Below are 24,049 nucleotides of genomic sequence, written 5' to 3'. Positions count from 1 at the left end.
GCATGATTATAAGTTGTCTGAGGTCCCTTTGTTGTTTTTGAGGATTTCACTGGCAAATCTGTAGATTAAAAATTAAACATTGCACAGAAACCAATATGGTATCAAATAATCAATCATCAGTTTCATGACAGTTGAAAGTTCTGGTGCATCTGAACTAGAACTTGTGTCCAAAGGAAGAGAAAAAAATCCATGTATTCTTATCTTCTGGTGAATCGCAGCTGTGTCTCTGTGGAAGGTAGTGAAGCTTACACGTGGTGTTAAGTTACCAAGGTCCAGACACGGATTGCTACTTACTGTACATTATCACAAAGATGTTTGACCTGTTGCTAGTTTGGAACGTTGTATGTTGTAGTTGTACTGTATGAGTGATTTGAAGCAGCATCAGCTCTATTATGTCTCCTTATCACTATGTACATGCATTATTAAAACATTTGCTTTAATTGATGAACCTTGCTACATTGACACCTGCTTTGATGCAGGAGCAGACGAGCAGCTGGGAGTTTGTAATCTGTCCACTGTGTTCCTCCCTTTAAACCCCCAAAGCCCAACTCAGCGAATTGAGCTGCAGACTCAGCATTTATTCCTCTCCCACATTCTCAGTGGACTTTCAGATTTCACATTAGCAGCACTGTCAGTCTTATCTTGCACAAAGCTATCTTTTCTGTCCCCATCACATCGTGTTCACTATGGATTTTCTATTTGATTTCTTTTGTATGTATGTTATTTGCACCAAGTATTGGTGCAAATAACATACATACAGTATTAAATGCTCCTCCGACTCCTCTGACATCTTTGGAATCTCGATCTAGCTTGTTTCGCTGTTGGTTTATTCCAACATTGTCTGGACAAGTTGACTCCTCTGTTATCACAGCCATCTGTTAGTGTTAATGAGAGCTGGAATACTCTGACAGCATCTCTGTCCCTAACCAGACACCGGCAGGAGTGTAAGACAGCTGGACATGGACGAGTCTGATAGGGAGTAAACTATCTTTTCTTTTATACAATATTTAATGTACATTCATCATCAAATATCACTGGGTAAATATATACATGGTAATTCAGTGAATTAGTTGCTTGAAATTAGAAGTATATTCTTTAATTTGCAGGATTCATTAATGGATTCTTGGCCTGAACTTGGGGGACTCTGATGTTTTTTATTGTATAGTGACTTTCTCCTTCTTCCCACAGGCGACTGGGACTGTCATCCTCTAGATCCTGCAGTGTGGCATGTAAGTAAATCTTATTTTTATTCCTATTATTACTTCTCTCCTTGTCAGTACTCATTCTCACCCATGTATGTCTTTTCCCTGTAGCACCCAGTCACGTGGCAGCCGTCCAAAGAAGGCGACCACCTGATTGGACGAATCACGTTGAGCAAGAGGTCAGCAATGCCCCGTGAGACCGGCTCTCTGCTTGGCTTGAAGGTAAGCAATGTGAAACAAGCACTGCCCCCTGCGGAGAACTGATGCCACTGAGCCTCAGTGTTTGTTGTCCTTTTGTTCCGCATTCAGGTGGTGGGAGGGAAGATGACGGCAATGGGGAGACTCGGGGCCTTCATCACCAAAGTCAAGAAAGGGAGCCTGGCTGACGTTGTGGGCCACCTGCGAGCAGGTGGGGACATTGTCTGCGGAACTGCAAGTAAAAGCAGACAGAGCATAGACAGAAGAAGAAAATAAACCTCTGTGATTTCTGTATGTCGCCGCCTTGTCTCCAGGTGATGAGGTGTTGCAGTGGAATGGGAAATCGTTGCCTGGAGCAACCAAGAAGGAAGTGTACAACATTATCCTTGAATCCAAGGCGGAACCCCAAGTAGAGATAGTAGTTTCCAGACCTATAGGGTAAGTAAAGTGTTATTGTTGTATTTAATTGCCACAACCTCTGTGACGGCACTGATGTTTGATGTCTCCTTCCTTCATTTGAAAGCTCTATCCACCGAATTATCTCCAAAAACTTCTTGAGAAAAGTGTATAGAGCATATCAGTAAGTAGCTGATTGAATGGACAGAGTCCCTTCTCCTGAAGCTTTCCCAAAATGTCCATAAGATCTGAGAGTCTCAGCCATGTTGATCCTCTACTGCCCACCATGATGCTCATTCTTAAGGATCTCATCCTAAATGTATCTGTACAATGTATCTACATTTCATGTCTAATCTGACTAGATTCATGTGTCTAATCTGATACATCGTGCCCTCCCCACCCCTTCTCTCTCTCTCTCTCTCTCTCTCTCTCTCTCTCTCTCTCTCTCTCTCTCTCCCTCCTCTCCTCTCCTCTCTCTCTCACTCTCCTCTTCTCCTCTCGCTCTCATCTCCCTCCTCTCTCTCTCTCTCTCTCTCTCTCTCTCTCTCTCTCTCTCTCTCTCTCTCTCTCTCTCTCTCTCTCTCTCTTTCTCTCAGTGACATCCCAAGAATTCCAGAGTCGTCCCACCCTCCTCTAGAATCCAGTAAGTGATACTGCTGACATCCCATATTGTGTGTAACATTGCATTCAGGAATGCTCTGATATATAAGTGTAACCTTCTTTACTCCTTAACTGACTGCGGCCCTCTCCATCCCCCAGCGGGCTCCAGCTCCTTTGAGTCACAAAAAATGGACCGGCCTTCCATATCAGTGATGTCCCCTACCAGCCCCGGGACCCTTAGAGACCTTCCTCTGGTTCTGCCTGGACAACTTTCTGTGAGTATCTCTACAGAAGACAGACACAGGTAGCTGTCAGCACAGTGATGGTGATGTTGATAAAGGTCAACTGCCTTCCCACATTACTTCAGGTGAAGCTGTGGTACGACAAAGTAGGCCATCAGCTGATTGTCAACGTCCTTCAAGCCATAGGCCTGCCCCCTCGGCCCGACGGGCGACCTCGGAACCCCTATGTCAAGATGTACTTCCTGCCTGATAGGAGGTACAATCACAAACCTAGCTGGTTTATTTTACACTATGGATATACTATGTTTGGTGCTTATTTCTACCCTTGGATTACAAACACGGTCTGGTTATGTCTTTGTCCTAGTGATAAAAGCAAGCGTCGGACTAAGACGGTGAAGAAGAGCGCGGAGCCCAAGTGGAACCAGACCTTCTTATATTCCCATGTTCACCGACGGGACTTCAGGGAACGCATGTTGGAGATCACAGTGTGGGATCAGCCTCGAATCCAGGAGGAGGAGAGTGATTTCTTGGGCGAGGTGGATCACAACACATTTTATACTGTATATTTGTAATGATAGATAAAAGGAAAACCTCAGTTTTCCAAAGGTCGACCAAAATAACCTTGGGTAATATTTAAGAATGAAGGGACACTCAGATTGCAGATTGAAGTTATAATTTATTCCTCCTGTATAACGCCTCAGTATTTGCAGTTTGCCGTGGGCTCAAAAACTACAACCTAGTTCTTCCTGGTTTCCTCTGTACCTGCCCCAGCAACGGTCAGACTGAGAGGGGGCGGGGCCATATTGGGGGAGGGGCCATATTGGGAGGGGCCGGCGCCAGATTGAGAGGGGGCTGAACCAGCTGGCTGAAGCACAACTGCTCTGTCCACCATTGTTTTCCTCGCATTTTCGTACAGTTCTAACATTCAATTGCCAAAGGCCTCGCTGTAGATTATTTAGAAGACATTCAGAAGACATTATTCAGAAGACTTCAGCACAGTCTGATATTCATGGTTAGTTGCATGAGCCAGAGTTCAGCGCCGACGAGTTACGCCGTATGGAGCAGTACGAAGCTGCCTGTAAGGAACCAGCACCCTCAGCAGAGAGCCCAGAGCCGGATGCATTGTGTCTCTGCGCAGCAGGACAGACCTGAAAAAAACAACTGGGACAGAATGGTCAAATGAGCACTGAGTAAGTAATATACAGTATTCAACCTTTTATTGTTGTAAGTTTAAGTTTGAGTACAGTTATGAGCTGCTTCTTGTGTTTTAGACTATCGTAAGTGGCGTTAGCTTACATTGCTAACTATAAACTGTGCATTAGCTTGGCTGGCAGCAACTCTAATGCTAATTAAATAATTAATTTCATCCTTTTGTAGGTAATATCGGCCGTCTGCTTTTCGTCACAGAGACCGTTGAAAGAGAAAACCGTCTTGTTTTTCCAGCCACTGAAGAGGGTTTTGGCTAAATATGTGAATCTGTGGCTTCCTAATAACTGTCTGCTTTGACTCAAATTAAAAAGCTGCAAAACGACTTACATACGATGTCTTTATTCATACACACTTAAATATAAGCTTTTGTTAAAAATGTAAAGCAATGTCTGTTTGTCTGTTAGATTCAGTTGTACTTCTTTCAGCGCTTCTGGATCTCAGCTGTCTGTTGCAGCTGGGCGGCTTCGTCCTCCTCCAAATGACGTAACTCGTCGACGCTGAACTCTGGCTCATACAACTAACCACGAATATCAGACTGTTCGTGCTGAAGTACTCGCTGTCTTCTAAATAATGTACAGCAGGACCTCCGGTCATTGAATATTAGCGCTGTGAGCGTGTGCGAGGAAAAACAATGACGGACAGAGCAGTTTCGCTCCAGCAGCTGTCCCTTCATTCTTAAATACTACCCAACATCGCTTTGGTCAACCCCCATTGAAGATCAGTGAAGTATCGCTTTAAATGTTATTGATTTTGTCATTGACCCTGATGGTTCCACACTTTGTAGATCTTAATAGAGCTGGAGACGGCCCTGCTGGATGACATCCCTCACTGGTATAAGCTCCAGACGCACGACGTGTCCTCTATTCCTCTGCCACAGCCCTCCCCGTACCTCCCACGCCGCCGTGGCCATGGAGACAGCCCCAGCAAGAAGCTCCAGAGTATGTGCGCTCACACACAGAACACACTCCTGGATCGTATGAGTATCTGCTTTCTTTTACTGAGCCTCTTTTTTGTCTCCCAGTGTGGGAGACTGACAACAGTTCCTCTTAACCCTCCCCTCTCTTGTGTGTTGTGTGTGTGGGGTCGCACATGTCTGTGTGCAGGGTCTCATCGCATCATTGATACAGAGTTTGATGATGGTTTGATGGTAGTTCCTAAAGGTGGGTGGGGGGCATGGTTATTTCCTTGTTGTAGCTTAAAGATGTCCAGCACTGGGTGAGACACCATCATTCTGCGACATTACTCCACCTCCTTGTCATATGGGAAACACACCTACTATACTTTAAAACACAAAACAAAATCAACAAAATCAACCCATTCTGCAATTCATTGCTACTGAGCTGCGGAATTGGGATTGGACAGCCTTTGTTCTTGGTTTCTCCTCCTCTGCTGGGCGTAGCAGCACTGAGTGCATGCTAGCGCGTAGAGCTACAGTAGTTCTCGTGTCATTCTCCTGCATGCTCCAGTCCTGCGCACTGGATGAGCTCCGTAGAAGCTGAAGTTGTTACTTTGGCCAGTGGAATCACTGCAGCTCCGTTGTTGTCTGTTTTTGCAGTGGCTCGATTTCCTGATAAATGAATGTGGACCTGCTTTAAAACTTTATACAGTTTAGACTTGCTGTCTTAGGAACATACATGTAGTCCATGTGGAGAATGTTCGCCATTTAAATTAGTTTCAAATAATTGTACATTTATAATCTTAGAGAGATCCTGGCCATATTCTCCTGATCTGCAGTGTTAGCTCAGATGTGGATCTCACACTTACAGTTTTGTTCATACCTTTTTTTTTCAAACATCTACATGTAAATATAATAATAATTTAATGATTTATATTTATATTCTAAAAAGAAGGTTGCAATTTGCTTCAATGCAAATTGATGCATTTGATTTCAGTTTTTTTACATATTAAGTTGCCACAGCTTGTAAAGTGAACCTTTCACAGGTTTTAATATTTACTAAGGAAGTTAATGATCTTTTGTTATTGTCCTAATGTAATAATACATTAATTTAATAAGACAAATCACATATGACTAAAACCAACCTCAGCTGAAGAGACATGGCAGAAACAGAGGAGCTGGTCAGCCTGATTCCCATGACTAGCCAATGGAACCAGTGTGCTGGTCATTGCTCTGTAAAACATCCTGTTGTGATGTTCTACAGTCTGTAAGAGAATGACATCTGTAGTGGCAATCAGTCGCACCATATGCACAACCAGCATCTACATCAAAGGACAGGTACCTGTTACCTGAATGTGTGTGTTTCTGGGTGTGCATCCACGTTTGTCCATGAATAACTGGACATGTTTGTATAAATGTGTAAATATTTTGTGTGTGTGTGTGTGTGTGTGTGTGTGTGTGTGTGTGTGTGTGTGTGTGTGTGTGTGTGTGTGTGTGTGTGTGTGTGTGTGTGTGTGTGTGTGTGTGTGTGTGCATAGGTGCAGAGCGTAACTCAAGGGACAGAGAGCGAGGCAGCACACTGGCCGTTCCAGAGCAGCAGCGCCTCGTCCAGCACCGCTCCCGCTCCGTGTCGCCCCACAGAGAGGACTCCTGCCGGGCCCGGTCCCGGCCCGCGTACGTGCCCATGCAAAGGTCCGTGCTGCCTCTTACAGTTACCCTTACCAAATACACTGTATGTCCCCAACAACCAGCACATCAGAATATCTTTTGAGTTTTATGAGTGGAATTTAATTTACATTATAATTAAAACGTTTTGTTGTATTATTTGTTTTATAAAAAGCATACAATTATTATGTCTTTTTCTTTGTTAATTAGGAGTTTGGATGAGATCCACCAGAACCGCAACCACTCCTACTCCCATTCCCCCTCTCGATATCACGACTCCCACTTGGAACGCCAGCGCTCCGGAGACTCGGACTACGAATACTCTGAAGACAGGTATGTGTTGGGACGTCTGAGATATTCAGACCATTATGAGGATTTGCATTGCTGGGCCAGAACCTACAGTAGCTCCTCTCCATACAAAGTCTGGATCTTGTTTTCTTTAATCAGAGTGCGTATTGTGATATTAGATAATGTGTACTAATACTACTAACAGTGTGACGCTAGTCATGCAGCCGTATCATTCTGCACTAGAATAGGTTAAATTGAGACCTCAGATTTATGATTTCCTGGTTTCTGTCACTCATAAATCCACTTTGCTTGTCTGAGTTGCCATCCTCTTCTGTTGTTTTACATCTGTTCACCCATCGTCATGGCAATGACAGTGAGGTCCTGGAGATGCACCGGTCTGTCCGGGGCGGGAGTGCCGAGTGCCTGCACACAAACAGGTAAACAACAACTACCACTCAGCTTTATTTTAATGAGTCATTTTCATCCTCACTATACTTTAACAACTTCATCTTGACACAGAATAGGAATATTTTTGAGTGAATGTTTGTGCAATGGCCTGAATACAAATACTCAACATACCAAGTCAAGTTATTGTAGTGCTCTCATAAATCCATGTCCAATGATGCCCTCATTTTCAAAACACACTGATCCTAGTGTTAGTGCAGGTGCCTGCTTGGCTGAGGATTTTAAGAATCACTGGCTCAGTTTCTGTGATTTGATTTCACTCACAGCTGCTGTGTGTGTTTTTCTTGTCTCACTTCATGTGCATGGTCTCCGTTCATGTAACCAGGGCCATAGGTAGATATAACAGCACACTTCCCCCCAAAATGCCCCTGTTAGTAAACGGTATCCATAAAGACATTTACAGGTAAGCGTTCAGCGTAAACGCCAGTCTCGTGTAGTGCTTCCTGTGCCCGTCCTGCTTCCCCACACTCATTTGTGCCAACGTGGGGCCATTTAGCTGCAGCAGTCTTCTGTCTGCGTGATGTATGTCTCCCCACCTGCTGTGCTTCTTGTGTAAGCTCTGGTTCCAAATGTGCCCAGCTGCTTTGTCATGGTGCCGCTTTAGCCGTGGCTAAATGGGATGTGCTGCTTTGCCCTTATACAATCACCGTTTAATGCATATATTTACTTTGCAAATCTTGTGCGTTACTTACTTGCCATTTTCAAAACATCAGATTCAACAGGAACTTACTGCTTTTTATACAGGCAGTCAAACATTAAATATATACTATACTATAAATGTCTGAAAGATATTTTGAAAGTGGTTGGCAGTAATGTAAAGCATATATGCATGGAAGGTAATGAGCTAAACATTCAGTGCCTCACCACCTCTTTCCCTTTTTTTGTGTTGGTCCTTCCATCCTAATATGCACCAAACTAACGTCTTTAATTATTATTATTATTTTTTTTATGTGTAGTGTTTTATGTATAGAGGGGAGGGTTTCTTTCTCTTTCACATCTGACCCCGAAGCAGTTTCCTGTCTCTTCACTCTCTAATGTCTTTTTGGAACATTTTTCCTCATTGGAACTTTTCTTCCTTTCATTTATTTATTCTGTGTAGTTCAGTTACTTGCATGTGTCGTCTGCTTTATTTGCTTCTTCCTTCCTTTGCATGCGCGTCCGTCCCTGCCTGCTGTGGGCCGCGTGTTGGCACACAGCTCTACCCTCCCTGCATGCCTAAAAAGCAAAGCCCCCCACAGGCAGGAACGGGGCAGCCCGCTGCCGCGTAGCATCCTTACACACCGCGTGCTCAGGTTCACCGATGAGGTCACAGTTAGGTAAGAATGCCCCCCCCAGCACCCTCTTTTGTGTTTCTCCCTTTTTATAGTTTCATCGTGCACAGCAGAGGCTTAAGCGTGTGCTAGTGGAGTATTAAGCCACCGGTGAACTCCCATGATGTCATCCCTGTGTTGCAGCTTGCCTGAACAGATTGTGTGTGCAGTAACAGAAAGCAGTGTCTCCTTAGTAGTCCCCTCTCACATTTAGACATGGTTCCCATGACAACACACCAACCTTCCATCTGAATGGTCTCAGTGTATGACTGCGAGGAATGACTGCCTATGATAGAGCTGATGGAGATACAGTAACGTACAGCGTCTGATGACCTTCTTTTTCTGTTCTTCTCTGTCCTCCATTGCCTTTTTCTGGCTGCATTTTCATTCCTCCACCTCCTTTTTGCTCTCATTCTCATCTTCCTGAACCTTTATCTTGCTCTGTCCTTGACCATTTTGTCTTCATATCTGTCTCTCTTCGTGCTGATTCTCTGTTTGCTGCCTTGTTGTGGCGATGCAGTGACCTGCAGCCATCGTTGGACAGAGTGAGGAGTGCCAGCACCACCTGTCTGAGGCCAGACACCAACTTTCATTCCTCTGATAGGGACAGGTATAAGATACACACACACACACACACACACACACACACACACACAACCCCACACACACACACACACACACACACACACACACACACACACACACTATGAATTATCACAGGCTCAAAGCTTTCACTTCTTTGAAAGCTTTACAAATTCTTTACAATGCTGTAAGTCTTTTCTTACAGCATTGTAAAATAGTCCAGCATTTTCTAGTTGTCGGATCCAACATATCTTCATTCCAGTTCATGTGTCTTCCTCATACACTTGTGGATTTCCCATTTCATACAATCATGTCATACAAATGTCTACAGTATCTGCTGCTGTTATAAGTCTACTGCCCTTGAAATATCTTCCCAAAACAAGCCAAGCAACGTCATTTAAAATGTGACAGTATTATAACTAATAAATTTAAGAAAGGTTTTCTGAATGATTTTATTCCTCACAAGGTTGATGCTTGTGCTCTAAACATGCAGCTACAGGCATCATATGCCTCATTAAGATTATGGATTAATAATGTTTTAATCACTTTCATGTCAGCATTAGATTATAAATGTCACTGACTGTGAAGGTAACTTCACTGTTGTCTGACTTGCAACCTCACCTGGCATTCCCACATTGGGATGCTCCTCTTCCCACTCCTCCACTCCTCCAGGTGTTCCAACCCTTTGCCCAACAAGACTTCCCCGAGTCCTAGGATCTTAGTAGAGCATGTGGCTCCTGAGGAAGACAGGTACTCCGAGCTAAACCCCTGCTGTGCCTGCATTTCTGAAACAGCCCAGAGCTCTGCTTGTGTGCTTAAACCTTCCTCAGTCTGCATCTCAGCATATCCTGTACCATCCTGCACATGAAAACACGGCCTAACTTCACTTTATTTGCCCTGTCCTGTAAATATTTGTGGTGTAAGACTGTGTAATCCCTCTCGTAGTCTGCTGCGCCTGCTCTTTCTGCTGAGCACCTGTTCTAATTTTCCTTTTTTATAAAAGTGCTTTCTTCGCTAAAGACTTTATTTAAGAACTTTCTTTGTTGCTGGCAGATAGAAATGGATGAAACATAGTGCTCACATCTATGTTGCTTTTTAAAACTACAAGGTGCCAATTTGAGCCTTTTCCAGACGATTTGCCATTTCTCCAATCTCACCCACCTGGAATTGACGGCACCACACATCATATTTGTCTCTCTCCCCCTTCTCTCTCTGGTTGCTGTTTACCAAAACAGGCAGTGTAGCAATTCATCAAATCCAAACCGTCACTGGGGCAACAAAAAAAGCCTGGAAGGGGACAGGTAAGCGCGCACATTCATTCATTCATTCATTTATTCATTCATTCATTCATTCATTCATTCATTCATTCATTCATTCATGTCATTAGTTTCTCCCTCATCATCCGTGAAGAGGTGCTGAAATCTGACCATCTGTTACTTGTTACAGGAATATTGATTTTGATTAGTAGCTTTGATAAAGCTTCTTGTTCACCTTTCACATTTGCTGATATTTATACATACAGGTGTGTGAATTAACTGACATTCACTTCAAAGACTCTAAGGAAAGATACATTCTATTAGTCTCTTGTTTGACTCAACTTCATTTTAGGTTAGATTGATTAGCAAAATGTGATAGTTACCTTGGCTGGGTTTACATTTAAAACTAATATTATGAGGAGCATACTTCTTTATATACAGTAGATGAACTTATGTATATCATACTATCATTTTACCTATGGGCAGAATCAGAAATATGAATAAATGAATAATCAAACAGGTTTATTGATTACATTTCTTTTTGTATGTTTGTTTTACTACCTTTCTTTCCTGATTCCTGCCTTTTCATGGCAGTCGTATCCAGCCCACCTCTATCCTGAGGGGCAGTAGGGGGAGAGAGGGCCCACTGAGGCCCTTTGACCAAACAGCTCTGGCTGGGTCTTGCCCAAACTCGCCGCGACTGGACAGGTGCATGCTACTGCCAGCGTCACGCCTGTACTGCCCCTCCGCTTTGCATGAGTATGGTAGCATTCAATACACAACCTCCACATGTGCATATGGTCACATCTGGCAGACTTTAGATTAGTGGGTTTTTTAGACTGATCAACAGGATACAAATTACATTACATTACATTACAGTACAGTTGAGTACTGAGTGATATGTAACCTGCTCCTTCTATAGTCCCTTTTGATTTGTGTCAGATTTATTCCTCCCCTAGTTGGACTCAATATGTACAGTAGCTTCTGGAGTTATTCTAACTTCCTCTCCCCTCTCCTTGTGTATGTCCATTGCATTGTCTCAGACAACACCAACGCCATGGTAGCCCCTCTCCTCCAGCAGGAGCTCCCTCAGGTCGCAAGAGCAGGCAGCTGCCGCAGCTTCCTGCGAAGAGCAGCAGTATAGAGCAAGGTATGTCCTGGGCATAGAGAAACTGACATGCAGGGGTAAGATAAGGGTAAGGGGCAAGGGCTGTGGTTGTTGTAGGTATATCTAGTAATAGTATAATTAATAGTAATAGATTTATTTTGACTACATGTACTATATAAACCTATTTAACATTTTAGACATTTTAGTAGACATTTTAGTATGGCTTTAAAGCACATTGTCAGTCCACAACCCCTATAATTATTCATTTTAATGAACTAAATATTTTTCTAAAGTATGGATAATGATTATCTTTAGTCTTTGGATCCCACCTTAGTAAAATCCAGAAAGATGTTTTAACCATTCCTGTCTCTTTTAGCATGTGAGTGTGAAGTGCATGCGCCATCTAGTGTTTGAAATCTGCTCCTGCATCCAATCAGCCCCTTTCTCTACCTTTGCTTTCCTCTGTCAGTGTCATGTATATGTCACACATGTGTCGTCCTCTTTTTCTGCCTGGTCTCAGCTCTTGCAGTAGAGGATCGAGCCCGACAGCTGCAGATGAAAGTACAATCCTACAGGCCTTCAGCCTCCCGTGACCCTGAAACGGACCTCAAGACCAAACGGGAGGTTCGACCTTCTCCCTCTGCACTTCATTAATGGCCGTCGAGTTTTTGCTTGTACCCTTAATGACAGCACTCGCTTCTCTTTTTGTGTTCATAGATGTATGCAGAACAGAGACGTAGCAGTGACAACATGTCGGCCAGGTCGTCGGACAGCGACATGAGCGATGTGTCAGCCCTCTCCCGCGCCAGCAGTGCCTCCCGCCTCAGTAGCACCAGCTACATGTCAATCCAATCAGAACGACCCGGTGGACGACTCAGGTCAGTTCTTTCTAGCTGACTAGTTAGCTGTGATCCTTTTAGTGTTTTTCCACTTCTAACTACAGGGTTATGCATGTTGATCATTGTGTGTGTTTCTGTTTTATTCCTGCATGCCAACTGCTGCACCATTCTATATACCTGCATGCTCTATGCGCCCACACTCACAATTACACATGGACACATACAAACCAACGGAACTCAGATCCAAGTCATTAGAGGAAGAGAGGAGGGACAGGAGGATCTCGTGGGGGGTGAACGGCGAAGAGGAGAGGAGGAGGTCAGCGGGAAAGAGACGTTTCTCAGACGAGTTGAAGCGCAGGAGACACACTGTAGCAGGAGATACAAGGGAGTCCAGGTAAAGGTCAACAGATAAAGGCCAGTCCACTGGTAGTGGACAATCAGATAGCGGCATAATAACTGTTTATTCAATCTATAGTTATTTAGATTCATAAATAGTGTGTACTTTACTGTAACATTACATAAAGTAAATGTGCCACTTGCAATCCATTCAGTGTTACATAACATTTCTTCATTTATTGTTTTAATATTATTAATATGACAGTAATGGTGATAGTGAGTATGTCATGGTTTACTGGTACCTTTAATTGAACATTATATGCATAAATAGATACAGGACTTACAGAGTTCACAGCTATCCAAGTTCAGTCACGCTGAACAATATCAAAACTGCCCGTTCACATGTACAGTAACTGAGAGAATGAAATGTGACACGTGGTTGTGTGACACCATTCTGACTCACGTCAGAAAGGATAAACATTTAGACAGAATCAGTGCCAGAATCAGTGTATGACACAATCCGATGAGTGCATTTGTTACATTAGGGGATCAGTAATTGTATAAAGCGCTAGTTTATTTGGTTCATGGCAGAAAATATTTTAGATTCTAGAAGGCCAATAACAGTCAATACAGGTATGAATCTGAGTGCACAGACAGGACCGACACCCTGTTCAAGACAACAGTACACTGTGGCACATTTTATTGGAGCAATAAGGGATTCTTTTGCTTGCAACCTAAAAGCAAGATTACAGAAGAGCTCAGTTGTAGGTTTCTCCCTGTTTTACAGATGCAGATCTGTACCAAGGCATATGACACTGTGTGTCTGCTCATTTGTCACATGCCAGTAACCTAAACTATGATTCATTTGTGCACAGTCTCACACCTTGTTTTACATTTTATTACAAATTGCACTATTTGTTCTCAGATTTGCATGTTTATTTACTCAAAGCACAAACTAATCTGAGTAGACCTTCTATTTAATGCATATAAAAATACACACTTTCATAAAAGACTGTTTTAAAATTTTGCCACAAATAGAAAAACAAAACAACTTAAGTGAAACAAAATATTCGCAACATGCACAAAGCCAGGATATAGGATAAGTTTGAATAAAGTGTAATGTTTGCATTATACTGTTATGTTTGCAGCATGAGGGCAGCAGAGCTAGAGCTCAAGGAGTCACGACCAGAACAGGGAGGCAGAACTGAGCGATCAGAGTCGCACAGAGAGTCCCAGGGAAAGCAGCAGCATCTTGGGAGATGAGGAGCCAGGTAGCTTGAGACGTGACCTGACAAGGAGGTGGAGCTGTAGGTGGAAGGTGGATGATGGCCTGTGTAGCCCTGTGATGGAGCCTGAAGGAGAGGATGAGTTTGGTGGTGTCTGAGGGAGGTCCGGGATAGAACACGGCAGCAGCTGATGGATGGGAGAACAGGATGAGATTAGGTTTAAACATGTGCGAGAACCAAAAACGGGAATGCAAGAAAGTCTGGCGAGCAGCCGCTCTGGTGTTAAAATGCACGACACAGGTGATAGGGCGCAATCCGCCACCAGCCCCCAAATAATGACCAGCCACAAGGAACCAGTCACCAGGTCATTCTCCTCCTCGGAGCCTGACAGGTATCCACTTCCACAAGGATTGTGGGTTGTATGCTCTCACAGGAAGCAGACTGACATGACAAATGACCCAAAGGAGTGGTCCTGCTGGTGACTAGGTGGTGATGAAGGGGAGCTCACCAGCCAGCTAATGCAGGGAGAGAGGCCTTGGTCAGTAAAGCCTTACAACAGCTCAATTCAAGTGTTAGACAAACACAGCCCCAACCTTGTTTACAAATAGGGGAGGAAGACGTATCCCCTGGATAGTATGTGGACAACTCGTTGGCCAGCAGTGACATAAAGCCTTCGGCTTTTTACCATCTGGACCATTTGAACACTGTGTTCTGTTCTGCGAACGAAAACAGCATGAGAAGACAAAATGTCTATCTTATAAATATCGACCACAAAAGTTTCTATCATACATTGATATCAGAAGCTTTTCAACTAAAAAGGATGTGGATAAGTGTGTTACAGTGAATCCCAGCATATGTTAAGGCAAAGAACTTTGCTTTGTTTCCTTTTGTCCTCCTGTTGTGATTTGTTGCTGCATGTGGCCCATGTTACCTGTGCATGTGTGATGCTCGCTGCATGTCTCTGGTCCCTCCTTACTGTATCTGCATCCTGTGACTGTCTGGACCCCCTCCTTCTGTGTACGGGTGCTGGGTTTAGCATAGCTGGGCTGGGCTGCTGCACTTTGACCCTGTCTGAGTGGAGGGATGTGTAGCTGCTCCTCCGAACTCCTACGTGGAATGCTGGGTACCTCTGCTCATGTAGTGGCTCATAAAAAGCACAAAGTCCATGTAATGCCTGGTAAAATGTTCAGTGTTAAACTACATTTTGTTCTGATCCCTAAGAATAACATACCATTCACTTTGCAATGCTGACCTTTAAAATGATCCAGGCTCATAGACCTCCCTTTCCTCCATCATCCCCGTGTCGCTCACTGTCTCCTCTGCAGTAGGCAGATGAGATCGATGGGTCGCAACATGCTGAAGAGCTCCAGCGTGAGCGGAGAGATCTACACTCAGGAGCGCACCGACGGCAGCCAGTCGGACACGGCGCTGGGCACAGTGGGCGGCGGCAGCAAGAAGAGACGCTCCAGCCTCAGCGCCAGGGTGGTGGCCATCGTCGGCAACCGGCGCAGCCGCAGCACGTCACAGATCAGCGGCCCCGGTGAGGAGTCATGGCAACGCTGAAACCTTTAGCCGCCATCCAATGCTGAATATCATGCTGAACTTTTTCAATTACGCAATTGTATTGAAATGTGACGAGCGTCATAAATTAACTGTGTGTGCTTTAACTAGTGACAAGACAAACGTCTGCTAGCTTCCAAGCAGTCTCTGCTCTCATCCGCTTGACATCTTCTGGTTTAACATCTTGAACTTGTCATTGAGAAAAAGGACATGGGTGTGATATGAGATGTGCTCCAGAGGCAGATCCTTGTGTTTGGGTAGTCAGTGCTCATTGATAAGCGTGCACTGGAATGTTTTTCTCTTAATTAATCACATGAGAATTTTTTTTTTTTTTTAGTAAATGTACATACTGAGTTGTCAAGGTTTAAACTGATAGAATTTAAAGGGGTAGCAGGTATAGGAACACTCCACAAATCTGGAATTCTCCCTTGTGAGGAAAAAACAGCAAGCCTGTGTAACAATCAGTCTCTTTAAGACAGAATCATAACTCTGATGGTATCATGGTTACGTCATTAGACTTATCTTGGCTTGAGTTTACAGGCCAAAAAATTATAGCAGGAAGTTTGTGTCACAAACTCAAAAAAGGGTCCAGCAGCGGAACTTGTGCTTTCACTTAGACTGTGGGAATCGTAGAATCATATTGTCATGCTGTTGTTTCATTTCTTGTTTTCTGGTACACTGCCAGGTCTTGAACTGAGTCGGTGGAACACAAGCAGCCTGAATGACTTGTTTTGCTATTTATGTTTATAAGAGGGGAAGAAGAAGAAGGAGAAGGGCGCGCCGATTCAGAGGAGCACGGAGACTGGCATGGCAGTGGGCCTGACCCGGAACATGAGCCGACAGCCCAGCAAGGAGTCCAACAACGGCAGCATGAACAGCTACAACTCGGAGGGGAAGTCAGTACCGCGCAGTCCCACTTCCCATCGAGCACATACCCACAGTCTGCGCACAAATGTCAAACAGCAGATCTGACACTGGCAAAGCTGCTGTAACATGAAACAAACTCCAGACAGTGACGTGGGCGGAGCAGTAGTCTGTATGGCAACATGTTTTGAAGAGCGATGCCAGTATGTGTCAAGTCACTGACAGATGTGTTACTGACAAAGTATAATATAATGACTGCTCTGTTAAAACAGGCATCGTGATAAAACACCAACTGTGATTGAATCAAATTAAGGCCGGGTGTTGTCGGTAATGGATTATCTCGGTTGGGCAGTTTACAAGATGTTTTTTTAACAACAACAAATGGGTTCCACTGAAGGCAGAACAGCAAGTGTCATGTCAGAAAGACATTGACTGATGTTGGTTGTAGTGATGTTGAGGATTTTGGTATGATTAAAGCCATATCTTTGTGTTTTTGTCTTAGTTTGATATTCTCAGGAGTCAACCTGGGCGCCAGCAGTCAGTTCAGTGACTTCCTGGATGGTTTGGGACCGGCTCAGTTGGTGGGAAGACAAACCCTGGCCACTCCTGCCATAGGTAAGTCGAAGTCACCTGACGAAGAGGCAGATGACAGTGGAGAAGCAGCATGTATGTGTTTTTTTTATTATTTTTAATAATCTCTCTTTCCTTTTGTATGGCGCTCGTGTTTTCCCAGGAGCCATCCAGATTGGTATGATGGAGAAAAAGGGTCAGCTGGAAGTGGAAGTGATAAGAGCACGAGGACTTGTACAAAAGCCAGGATCCAAGTCCCTTCCCGGTGAGAGCACAACTGACTTTTATCACAGATATACTCTCCTAGTGCATGTATGCTCTGCAAGCATGCAGTCCAGTACATGGACTTAACCAAATCTGAAATTGCGCCTTACCGTTCCATGACGGCATCACCAGCTGTGAGATCGGATGTAGGTCGTCGATATGACCCCACTAACGGCTGTGGTTGTTTTGTTCCTGCCTTCAGCTCCATACGTTAAGGTCTATCTCCTGAATAATGGAGCGTACGTAGCCAAAAAGAAAACGAAGATTGCACGGAAAACACTTGATCCATTGTACCAGCAAGCGTTGCTATTTGAGGAAAGCCCACAGGGTAAAGTCTTGCAGGTGAGAAGAAGATATATTTCCTTCTGACAAACTTAACAGAAACTTCACTGATTTTCAATGGCGGTTGACCACAACGATCTCAGGTAGTATTTAATAATGAAGGGACACTCCGATTTCTCCTGCAGAGGAATAAATGATAATTTCTCTGCATAGATAATATGGAGCAATCTGAGTGTCCCTTCATTCTCAAATACTACCTGAGATCGTTTTGGTCAACCCCCATTAATAATCAGTGAAGTTTTCCTTTAAGTGTAATTTTGTAACATATTTTAAATGATAAAATATGTCTCAGGAAAAGGCAGTAAACCAGTTTAATTGGATTCTCGCCAGGTGATTGTATGGGGAGACTATGGACGCATGGACCATAAAAGCTTCATGGGTGTTGCACAAATCTTACTGGAGGAACTGGACTTATCGAGCACAGTCATTGGTTGGTACAAGTTGTTCCCTCCGTCCTCCTTGGTGGACCCGACACTGGCTTCTATAACACGCCGAGCTTCCCAGTCGTCACTCGACAGCTCCTCTGGACCTTTGGGGGTTCGATCCTAGTGGACCAACAGCTCAGCTCGACTCTGTCGAATGACAAACTCACGTAACGTACTGTAAGGAGAAACGCGATGAACTGCAGAGACGTAGAACAACAACAATCAGAAGTAGTCGTAACGAGAGATCTGACAATCACTCCTGTCACAGTTAATTTAGTCTGTCGTAGGGAGCGTCGCTTTTCAGTCTTTCATCCATTTGAAGGTAAATCGCATCATCTTTTCTCTGCGTGTGCTTAAAGTACGGGGCTGTTCACACAGAGCGAACTCAAGATGAGAGGACAAGACGTGTCGGAGAATCAAAACGAAGCAGGGTGGTTTATACCTGAATCAACAAAAAGCAAAGAAATGTATGTAAGCATCAGAATGTATGGACTTGAGACAGAGGTAATCACCCTCCACACCTGCAGGCGGCGCCTCGGTCCTGTCTGCAGTGGCCTCCTCCAGAACCCCGACAGACTGCCAGCGCTCCTGCCTCGAAGCAGGGTGCTCTTTAGTCTGGAAGCACAGGGCCTTTATCTGGTGCCTAGACCTCGGAGCTCATCACTGGTCGCTCTCTCTGTTAAAAGATCCTCTTTTCAATGTGTTTACCATGGCTGCCGCAAAGCCGCGCTGTTTTAGCGAGTATGCTCTGTTGTTCATTCCCCCGCTCCTTCCCCTTTGTTACTACTGGCACAAAATGTTTTTACAGTGCGTGAATTGCTCATGATGATGTTGTCAGTCTGGTGTGTGCATGGAGAGAAAAAAACAAAACAAGACACAAAAAAGGAGATGAAACTATTAAATGTCTGATAGTGTTACGCCCGGGCTGGTGGGCGGATCACAACTTAGAGTATGAGCGTGCAGCGTTGTTTTCCCTGTTCCATGTTTGGCAGTCATCCAGGCTAGTCGTCTTTGTATAGATGTATATTAGGCCTCTCAGGAGGTTGACTAATAAATAAAATTTATGTCACTTTGAAAAACCACCAGGTTGAAAGGTCACTGTAAACAAAAAAAGGCAAATCTTTGTCCCACACCAACGTAGGATGGTCTTAATTTTTCACGTTTCTGGGGAGTGCGTTTCCCTGCCCCGGCACATTTAGGGTTCTGAACCGACCCTTAATTTGCATTCTATTAAAACAAGCACAAGAGCTTGATTTTTTACAACAAAAAGTTTAACTTTTTGAAAAAAATCTTTAGTTAAAAAAAAAAGAAAAAACAGTCCCATCACTGGTTGAGTTCATCTTAACGAGATAAACGATTGCTCCTAGCTTCCATGTGCATCTCTGTGAACCTTAAAGTAACCAATCAGACTGTCAGCCCAACCTCCATCCTCTGTGTTGGCCCACAGGCCCCTCCCTACCAGGAAAGGGGCGGGGCAAATATGAAGCTGCATGCACATTTTTTGTAACAAAACAGATAGCGAAAAAAAGATCCTGAACTCAATATGTGTTAGTTCCACCTACTGTAGGGCCGCTTGTATGTTGCATGCAGTTGTACAGTTTGCTCGTACTTGAATATTAAAGAGATGAAACCAAGAAACTGAAGCCATTCCCATTCACGCAAAGATGCTTGATGGCAGTCTGTTCCCCGTCCCTCAGTCCGGTGCTGAATGTCGCTCAAATACAGACCCGTGATTACGTTGATGTCTCTCCTCAGCTCTGAAAGATGTACTGTACTGTACAGTCGTACTGAGCTCGTCGGTACCATTCCTCCCATCATAGTATACCTCCAAGGGGCTGAGATGACTTCTGAATAAACATCACAAATACAAATTATGTTTCAGCAGAATTATTGCAGATTTACTCAGTTATATAAAGATCATTCCCAGATTCGCAGTCATACACTGTAAATATTCACCGGGTTATAGTTAGGCTGAGTCACAGAATGACGAGCAGACTCTTCGTCGTTAGAGGCCGAGCGGTGGGACACGAGGCACCGGACTCGGCTCACACATGACTAACTGACTGCAGGTGTCCCGCTGCTCCAGAACACGACTTTGTGCTTCGAAGCCAGTGTCTGAACTCTGACAAGAAGCCAGCTTTCTTTTCTTTTCATTGTCCGATGAAGCAGTTTTTTCTCTTTTTTCTTTGTCAGTATTAACAGGAAAAAAATGCTGATTGTTTACAACTTCTGTGTTCCACTAAAACAAACAAACAAAAAAGAATTGGAAAAAAGTAAAGCATTCACTGCAACATTTCTTGTTTGTATAACAGATGTGGCTCAAATGATGTGTATGTTTTATATAAAAAAAAGTTCATTTTTATTATTTACAAATAAAAAGAATGTGTGGAGAAAAGCTGCTTGACGACTTCCACTTATTTCAGCATCTTAGCCACACACACACACACACACATACACATACATACACAACATTAAAGCTCTTTGGCATAAAGCGTGTTTATTTGCGTTCAATTGTTGGTCAAATGCTGTGGTGCAGTCACACAGTTTTTGCCTTTAGTCTTAAAGTGAAAGTGAATTAGTTTTTGGTAATTGTACAGTTTTTCTGATTGTCCACTTTCGGTGCTTTTAACTTGTTACAGATAATTGTAATAGAACAGAGGCTTTAAGGAGGTCTGGGCTGCAACACAGTTTCACAAGCTACTTCAGTAATTACTGATCACTTCCCCTAATCCATTGTATCAGGGAGAAGCAACCCCAGCCTGTAGAATCATTTTTAACCTCTTCCAAACTGAAAGCTGTGGTTTCAACGCTCCAAACCTCCTAACACACAGGTGCACATCTGGAACACTATGTATTTGTCGCTAAAAGCGCAGCAGGCCTGCAGTGCCTCTAACAACAGAGGAAGTTGAACCAGCGTGGCCTCATGTGTGATCTCACATGTGTTGTAGAGCAGCAGAGGGCTTGGGAGATTTATGTTCCACGGCTTCTTGTTAAATAAGCAGAGAGCCCCCAAAACAACATCTGCAGGCAATCTCCACAAATCCTCCCATCGGCCCTGCCATGCCAGCCGGGGCCCCGCTTCTCCTCGTCACACCAGCAGGGGTCGCGACCTCTGTGTACGAAGCACGGATAAGAGCCGTGGTAGAAAAGAGAACCGCAGATCACAGAAGTCAGAGACCATGATAAAATTCCCATGCTGCTCCCAGGAAATGGGTTAATCTGTCTTATCGGGTCAAAGGTCACACAGCAGTGGAAATCGAGGCCACGGGTGGAAGCAGAAGACAAACAACTCTGAAGTTATATTTTATTATTATTCATGCATATGACAGAGTGAAAGAATCTGGGTTAAAAGTTAACAAATGTGTTGGGAAAAAGGGACACTTGATGCTTCCTGACATAAAGTCTTCATCCAAAGGCTTTTGCTTCTGAAGGATGTTCATATCGTGATGTGACAGGATGAGAGCTGTGACTTTGTGAGGCAACTGCTGCTTTCCCTCAAGAGGAACATGTGGAAATGTGTTCTGCTTTTACATTCGCAATCACTGTACAGTTGGGCAGTGTTTCCTTTGGTTTGTGTCAAGTGTGACAGTTGAACTGTTTTTGCGCTTAGTACAGTGTAAATAAACATGCTCAGCTACAAACACAACCAATACGTTTCATTTACAGAATTGTTGTTGTCTAAAAGTGCTATGTTCATTAACATGAACATAAATTGTCGCCTCACATTCTAATAAACTTGCAAACATTTGAAGAAACACTCCTCCCAGCTGCTCATCGTGTGATGCCAGACTGGAGACTTCACTGATTGTGTTATCTTGTCCTGCTGTGGTCAGTTCCTGTTACATCCCATGTGCTGCGTGTTGCACAACTACAGTAAAAACAATCGGAAAACTGTTGCTGTCATTTACCAGAACTCATGATCAGGTGGAGACGTGAAATCCAGCGGATCCGATCTGACCGCAGAATAGTAAAGACATCAGCAAGTTGATAGTGAAATAAACATAACTGAATATGGACTGGATTTAATTATGTTTCGTGGCTGCATCCATATAGTGTGGCATGCTGTGAATTTATGAAATGTTTCATTTCCACTAGGAGACGCTTGTGTTTCTTAACATTCGTCCACTTTTCCAGAAGTCTTAGTTAAGACACAAGCAAGCTGTTCGCCGCTCCTGTGATCATGCAGTAATGAGCAGTGATGAGTGTGACGTCTGAGCTTCACTGGGGACGCAGCCACCAGTAGGGGGAGTAGTTTCCCCTGGAAGTCAGTGGAGGCTGCAAGGCTCTAGTGTAGGAAGTCCTGCTCATGTGAGAACCCACTCTGACCCTCTCGCTCTCACACCGGCTAATCTTTGCGGCTGAGGCCGGAAGCCCGTGACATTCATGACGAAGCAGCTGCAGGAGACCGTCGCAGTGGGCGCGCGCGTGGCGCCGTGAAGAGGAAGTTCCCGCAGAGGCGCGACCGACACCGGGTCCTGTCTGCTTCCGCTTAACGCTGACGCCGCAACCGGATCAGTCCGTTACTGTGCGTAATCCAGCAACTTCACGCTCAAACATCCTCACTGCACCGGGCGTCAATTCAACATATTTCCACGTGTCCGTGACGCCACGTGGTCGCAGTGACAGCGTTTGACGGGCTTCCGCCTTGAAGCGAGGCAGCGCGCTGTTTTCTGCTGTCACGGGGTTAGAACATTCACAGAACGCACGTGATGAAGTGGCGCGGTCCAAACGAAAGGTCTGATGCTGGGATGTTTTCTGCAGATGTTGGGCGAGCCGTCCTCTGCGGTTACTTTTCCAGCAGACTTAAGTGGAAAATCCATGTTACCTGATAGTCTATTGAAAACCTCTCTCCCTGCCTGAAAAAAACTTCACTAGAAATAAAAATGCCTGAAGCGCAGCACCGACGGTTGCTCATTTACATGCGTTGTCTTCTGCATCAGCGCAGAAAACCGTCTCCTAAAAGACACACATCAGACAGTAAAGCCTTATATTAAATGTGTGAAATGACAAGGAAATTGTGTTTTTATATGTGACACTTGCGGTTCACGATGAAGTCACTCGGGCTCTGATGCGCATCTGAGGCGCAGAGGGAGCGGAACCAGAGCGGTGCGGGGTGCATGGACGCCCGAACCCTCTCTGAGACCGGTCGCCTTTACGCGCTCGCGCGAACGCCTGGCGAAGAGGTGGACGCAGCAAAGAGGGCGTTCAAAGTGACGCTAAACGGCGCGCCTCGCTCTGGCAGCGGTTCCAGCCCCCACTCCGAGCCTCTCATGTCAGACACGTGCGCTTTATTGTCGATCCCGGCCGCGCTTGAAGAGAAATCCACGCACTTGACGCCCGCTCCGGAGATGCCATGCCCCGAAACCACAGCGGAGACGAAGGCGGCACCGGGCTCTGGATGAGGACGTCGCCGGCGAACCGCGCAGAAGGCTACGGCTCGAAGGATGTGGAGTCCGGACGGAAGACGATGACGATGATGAACAACGCCGGGGACGGTCTGCTGTCAGCCTCCAGCGCCACAGGTGCCGGTTCGGAGAGCCTGAGGGGGAAGCAGGGCGCGCGGCTCAGCCTGCTGGGGAAGCCGCTCATTTACAGCGCGCAGAGCGGCCGCAGGAACGTGCGCTACCGGCGGCTCCAGAACTATCTGTACAACGTGCTGGAGCGACCGAGAGCCTGGGCCTTCATCTACCACGCGTTCGTGTAAGTTCCCCTGCACCATTGCGCTGTTAGAGGAGTGTGCACACCTGTTGATGCGGCCCGTTTTCACCCATCACTTTGTCACCTGTTTGGCGACGGCTGGCGCGTGACGCGAGGGGACGCTCTGTCGGTGTCGTGACGCGGCTCGTCCACGTTTACGAAGACGGTCACCCGCAAACAGGTGGATGAGACGAAACGTGTCAGCAACAGTTTTGGTGTTTCTGTTTTCACTTTCAATTACAGTTTAAACTCACTCAGCATCATCAGGATTAGTTATTAATAAGCTTGACTGAAGTATGAATGCTGTTTATGCAGTCCGAAGAACGCCCACATCTGTAACATTAGATCTCAGGTGACCAGACACATCTGGGTCGTCGTATCCTCGAGTTCCAGCTGTGCTTGACTTCCTGCGTGTCGCTGTTGTTGTAGCATCATAACTGAAGGAAGTTGAGACACATGCCGTTTCTAAACCACCATGTTCTCGCGTGGGTGGAGTTTGCGCCTGTGCGC

General features: G+C 44.9%; 2 protein-coding genes and 1 long non-coding RNA gene across 7 annotated transcripts in view; all 3 read left to right on the top strand.

Annotated features, from left to right (window-relative positions):
* Nucleotides 1-20,237, top strand: part of LOC114855322 (regulating synaptic membrane exocytosis protein 1) — a 42,962-nt gene extending 22,725 nt beyond the window's left edge. Inside the window, 27 exon segments of the mRNA XM_055507195.1 lie at nt 1,189-1,229; nt 1,314-1,424; nt 1,512-1,611; nt 1,715-1,838; nt 2,393-2,439; nt 2,556-2,680; nt 2,683-2,894; nt 3,003-3,174; nt 4,632-4,785; nt 4,951-5,007; nt 6,281-6,434; nt 6,618-6,740; nt 7,070-7,132; nt 8,991-9,080; nt 9,725-9,802; nt 10,288-10,353; nt 10,903-11,016; nt 11,352-11,458; nt 11,937-12,040; nt 12,134-12,294; nt 12,497-12,649; nt 15,143-15,357; nt 16,129-16,273; nt 16,744-16,856; nt 16,975-17,076; nt 17,278-17,417; nt 17,748-20,237. Coding sequence (XP_055363170.1) covers nt 1,189-1,229; nt 1,314-1,424; nt 1,512-1,611; nt 1,715-1,838; nt 2,393-2,439; nt 2,556-2,680; nt 2,683-2,894; nt 3,003-3,174; nt 4,632-4,785; nt 4,951-5,007; nt 6,281-6,434; nt 6,618-6,740; nt 7,070-7,132; nt 8,991-9,080; nt 9,725-9,802; nt 10,288-10,353; nt 10,903-11,016; nt 11,352-11,458; nt 11,937-12,040; nt 12,134-12,294; nt 12,497-12,649; nt 15,143-15,357; nt 16,129-16,273; nt 16,744-16,856; nt 16,975-17,076; nt 17,278-17,417; nt 17,748-17,966 — 3,290 coding nt within the window. The 3' untranslated portion in view covers nt 17,967-20,237.
* Nucleotides 3,181-4,169, top strand: LOC129603872 (uncharacterized). Its single transcript, XR_008694153.1, has 2 exons — nt 3,181-3,828; nt 4,016-4,169. It is a non-coding gene; the product is annotated as an uncharacterized LOC129603872 (long non-coding RNA).
* A 2,708-nt stretch (nt 20,238-22,945) lies between the features above and the next one.
* kcnq5b (potassium voltage-gated channel, KQT-like subfamily, member 5b) overlaps nt 22,946-24,049 on the top strand; it is a 69,069-nt gene continuing 67,965 nt past the window's right edge. For all 5 annotated transcript variants that reach the window (XM_029151208.3, XM_029151044.3, XM_029151123.3 and 2 more), the window contains exon 1: nt 22,946-23,542. In XM_029151208.3, coding sequence (XP_029007041.1) covers nt 23,196-23,542 — 347 coding nt within the window. In that variant the 5' untranslated portion in view covers nt 22,946-23,195. The remainder of the gene's footprint in view (nt 23,543-24,049) is intronic.

The sequence above is a fragment of the Betta splendens genome, chromosome 1 (assembly GCF_900634795.4).
Source record: "Betta splendens chromosome 1, fBetSpl5.4, whole genome shotgun sequence".
NCBI lineage: Eukaryota > Metazoa > Chordata > Actinopteri > Anabantiformes > Osphronemidae > Betta > Betta splendens.
The sequence above is the reverse complement of the archived record's forward strand: the minus strand, read 5'-3'. Positions and strand labels throughout refer to the sequence as shown.